The sequence below is a fragment of the Vigna radiata genome, chromosome 6, assembly GCF_000741045.1.
Source record: "Vigna radiata var. radiata cultivar VC1973A chromosome 6, Vradiata_ver6, whole genome shotgun sequence".
Taxonomy (NCBI): Eukaryota; Viridiplantae; Streptophyta; class Magnoliopsida; order Fabales; family Fabaceae; genus Vigna; species Vigna radiata.
Window position 1 is genome coordinate 34,722,243 of NC_028356.1, and position 4,445 is coordinate 34,726,687.

At 34.5% G+C, this 4,445-nt stretch overlaps 1 protein-coding gene across 1 annotated transcript; it reads left to right on the forward strand.

The window, feature by feature from the left end:
- The first annotated feature begins 277 nt into the window (after positions 1 to 277).
- LOC106763971 (putative cyclin-A3-1) lies at positions 278 to 3,891 on the forward strand. The gene is made up of 8 exons (XM_014648159.2): positions 278 to 798; positions 909 to 1,141; positions 1,242 to 1,317; positions 1,403 to 1,479; positions 1,588 to 1,621; positions 2,960 to 3,109; positions 3,184 to 3,318; positions 3,466 to 3,891. The coding sequence occupies exons 1-8, from the start codon at positions 490 to 492 to the stop codon at positions 3,541 to 3,543; spliced, it is 1,092 nt and encodes a 363-aa protein (XP_014503645.1). The 5' UTR covers positions 278 to 489; the 3' UTR covers positions 3,544 to 3,891.
- The last annotated feature ends 554 nt before the right edge of the window (positions 3,892 to 4,445 follow it).

Below are 4,445 nucleotides of genomic sequence, written 5' to 3' on the forward strand. Positions count from 1 at the left end.
ATTTTATGTATATTGAATTTACGAGACATTAAATTGTTGATTTATAAAGAGACATTAAATTGTTGATTTTTTTTTTTAAATTTATTGTTATTTCTTTATTATTATTTTTTAATATTTTACTTTTACAGTGGTAATAAGTTTGAAATTTGGTTAAATATTTAGCCGGGTGTTGAAAGTTGAAAAAGTGTGAAAAATAAAGATAAAAAAGAGAGGGAAAACAAAAATTAAAGAAAAAGAAAAAGGAAAAAATAATTAATAATTTAAAAGGAGAACGAAGAAAGAAAGAGAATCCAAGAAGCAGAATCGCGCAATGAGAGAGTGCGAAATGTAGCAATTGCGCACGGTTTCTGAAAAAAGATCCCAAAATGAACAGCGGGAACAAAACCTACGCAAAAATTTCAAACTAAACAACACTGCTAATTTCACTTCTTAAAAAGCCCTCTTTCATTCTTCTTCTTCTTTGTTCTCTTCTTTTTCTTCTAATCTCCAATGGCAACAGCCTCAGAGAACAACGCCAGCACCACGCGCCCTCAGCGCGAGGCCAAGAAGAGAGCCGCAGCTGCCATATGCCAAATGCAGGGGAATGCCAAGAAGAAGCGCGTCGTTTTGGGAGACCTGACTAATGTCTCAGACGCCGCCGTCGCAGTTGCTGTTTCAGATACTCAACAACGAAAAAAAATCAAACTCCAGAAACCGGTGCCGACGGTTGCCACGCCGGAGAAAGTCGAGGAGAGGAGTGACCCGCAACTGTGTGGGCCGTATGTTTCGGATATATACGAGTACCTTTGTGGAATGGAGGTACTACTAGGGTTTTATTGTTTTCCCTTTTCTGGTGGTTAAAACTGTGCCGATTTGGGAATGGTGTGAGGGTTTTGTTTTTATTTTTATTTTTTGTGACTCTGGCTCAGGTTCTTCCTAGTAAGAGACCGTTGCCGGATTATATTCAGAAAGTTCAGAAGGATGTGAATGCTAACATGCGTGGGGTTTTGGTGGATTGGTTGGTTGAGGTTGCCGAAGAGTATAAACTGGTTTCAGACACGTTATATTTTTGTGTGGCTTATATAGATAGGTTTTTATCCTTGAATGTATTGTCCAGACAGAGATTGCAGTTGCTTGGGGTTGGTGCAATGCTTATTGCTTCGTGAGTTTTCACCCCCATTCTTATACATGTACTTTGTTCACTGTTTTGTGTTATTTGTTAGTTAACTTTTGTTTTTTTTTTTTATTGTTTTTGAAAATAGGAAATATGAAGAGATTAAACCACCTGAGGTGGAGGACTTTTGTTACATTACGGATAATACATACTCTAAGGAAGAGGTGGTTATTGTGTTTCGTTTGTTGCTGGTATTATTGCATGCTTTGGCTTTGGATTGCACTGATTTTTGCAATTTTTTTGGTGAAGGTTGTGAATATGGAAGCCGATATATTGAAAGCTTTGAGGTTTGAATTGGGTGGTCCAACGGTGAAGACATTCTTGAGGTGTGTTTTTTCTTTGCTGGTTATATGATCTTGTTGCATTGATTTATTTTGTTTTAGTTGTTTTGTCTTGGCTTTTTGTTCACTATTTACTCTTTGTCGTGGTTGCAGGAGGTTCTGTAGAGTTGGTCAAGAGGGCATTGATGTAAGTTAACTCTTATTTTGAGCCATTTGTTAATCTTATTCATGAATATTGAAGTAGTTTTATAACAATCAATTAACTGTATTTGGTGAATTGCCAAGAAAAGACTCAGTTACTCAGTTCAGTAGGCCATAAGTGCTTTTTGTTTTGGTAAATTTTTAGATTTGTGATTATGACTCTGTCCTGGTAAATTTTTAGATTTTGATTATGACTCTCTTCCCCATTGCAGCCGCAATGCTTGTGATTGTAGAACAAGTTTTTTATTCTCTTGACATTTTTAGGGACTCTTTGGCCAGTTAAACTTTTTAGTTCATTTTATGGATTTTCTTTTTATTTGCATACATTTTAATTTTTTTTACACTTGATAATTGTTATTTAATATATTTATGATTTAAATATTGCTTGGATATGTAATTTAACCACATAAGGATTCATATACGAAGAATATCAAATGACTCCGTATCTTGCCATAAAAGAATTAATCAATTTGAAAAATTTATTTTTACTTTTTTTACATTTGTTTCATCAATTCTCATGGAAATATTAAATTGTAAAATGGAAAAGATTTGAGAAAACACTTGTGAACATATATTTACTTAATTTTATTATTTTTTTATTTTATTTTTCATTGCTTTTTTGAATTTTGTGATTTAACATTAATTATTATTTAGGGTTCAAGAATTAGCTTTACATTACATGGTTTTGATCTCTATTTGGTAACTTGATTTTAAACTGCTATACGTGATTTTTCATATATGCCAGTGATACTCTCTCCTGTATAATATTGCAAATATTTTCTATCAACCATTTGCTGCAATTGATAACATAACACTGACACATTCTAATTCCTTGAGTGAAAAATGTGGACTTTCATTTAGTGTTATTAAAACCAAACTGACCTGTCTTAAACCAGAACAATTGGTTATTTCACTTGGCTGGTCCGCTTGTGTTTTACAACAGCAACAGACCTTTTCTGCATTGATTCCATTGTGGATCATCTCCTTCCAGGCACCTGTGTTGTATTGACTATTGAGTTCCATTTTTGCTGTACTAAACAACCTACTAACTTAGGCTTGCATAAAAATGAACACTGTTATTCCACATTAGAAGTTCAAAATTTTCTCAACTAATACAACTCTCGGAAAATGAGTACTTAATATTATATAATATATATTTTTAATATAAATATAATTTTTTTAAATTTAATATTTATTTTCTATGCAGTTCAATCCATAACTTTCCAGATCAGCATTGACCTAGTACCTTGACTAACTTTATGACTAGTTTGCTCTAATAACATTGCTTTTATCATTTGGCTAATAAGCTTGTTCCATTGTGCAGACATCTGATCTCCAGTTTGATTTCCTTAGCTGCTACCTTGCTGAGCTCAGTTTATTGGATTATAATTGTGTAAAGTTTGTGCCATCTTTGGTGGCAGCATCTGTTGTATTCTTAGCAAGATTTATGTTAAGATCAAAGACACATCCTTGGGTAATCCTTTTTACATGTGTATTTCAAATCCAATGTGGATTGTAGGGGATGTTACTGAATTGTTTTTTTAACAGAATTCGACACTCCATCAGCTGACTAGATATAAACCCGCTGACTTCAAAGAATGTGTTCTAAACATACATGATTTATACCTCAGTAGGAGGGGGCCTTCTTTGCAAGCTGTCAGAGAGAAATACAAACAGCATAAGGTACTATTTTACACTATTTTTCCTGCCATTTATTTAAGATGTAATATTTTCTCAGTAGCTATTTTTTTACCTTAAATGTCAGTTTCAGTCTACCTGTCATGTTTGATAAATACGCTGATTCCCGTTGCATTTGGTGTTTTTGTACAGTTCAAATGTGTGGCAACAACACCGTCTCCTCCCGAGATACCACTTTCTTTTTTTGAATTTTCAGGATCAGATTCTTAGGCATTTGAGACTTGGATATTCTTGCTCCGACTTTCTTTTCAACTGTTGGCAGGAAGGTGTTCACCCTTTCTGTGGCACTTGCTGATATGCTTAGGAAGGTGCTTTTCGTAAATGCAGTGACGATGTATCTATGCTGGCCTCACTGACTCTGATCGAGCTTGTATGAAATGTGATAACCCCATTAATTCAGAATTAGGTTCTATTTTTGCCAATTGAAATTCTTTGTAAGAGGTCATTGAATGATTTGCAGATTCTATGTATAGGAAATTTCTATACGTTTTCATTGTAGTTCCATTATCAGATGTGCAATCTATGATGTTCAGAAATCAATTTTTCATCCGTACTCAATGAGCCAGTTTCTCTGATTGTCTGTGCTGTTTCTTTTATTGTATCTTGGTTTCTTTCTGTAGCATCGTGGTTAAGTGAAACTGAGGCACCCTCTTCTTGGAGGTGGTTGTGTGTGGCCATGGTGGCCGCAATTGTGTTACCTCTACTGGTTGATTGCCTCAATTGCACAACCAGAAAAGATTCCATTATAACAAATGTTGTGCAGTGTAGTGTGCCATCATAAAATATCTGGAGCGAAGCGGAGCGGGTATTTTGGAAGAGGATCTGCTGCAAATTGTGCCAATGCGAACACCATTGATTTGCATTGGAGCATCATTGTTTTTATTACTCTTGTAATAACGTGTCTGAACACGACTTACAGTAAGTGACTTTCCAGGTCCTACTACATTTGACTATCTGGTATGCCTTCCTTATATTTCTTACATTTCAGACTTTCTTGAAATTTAAGTCACTGATTATTAATTCTTACTTTCTTGCTTTTCATTATGAATTGAGCATGAATGAAATAAATCACAGAAAATATAATGATCAAAATTACCATTTTTAAAACATGG

Coding starts and splice junctions, on each gene's coding strand:
- LOC106763971 (XM_014648159.2), top strand. CDS start 490: ATGGCAACAGCCTCAGAGAACAACGCCAGCACCACGCGCCCTCAGCGC. Junction 1,480..1,587: donor ACGGTGAAGACATTCTTGAG/GTGTGTTTTTTC, acceptor TCGTGGTTGCAG/GAGGTTCTGTAGAGTTGGTC. Junction 1,622..2,959: donor TTGGTCAAGAGGGCATTGAT/GTAAGTTAACTC, acceptor TCCATTGTGCAG/ACATCTGATCTCCAGTTTGA.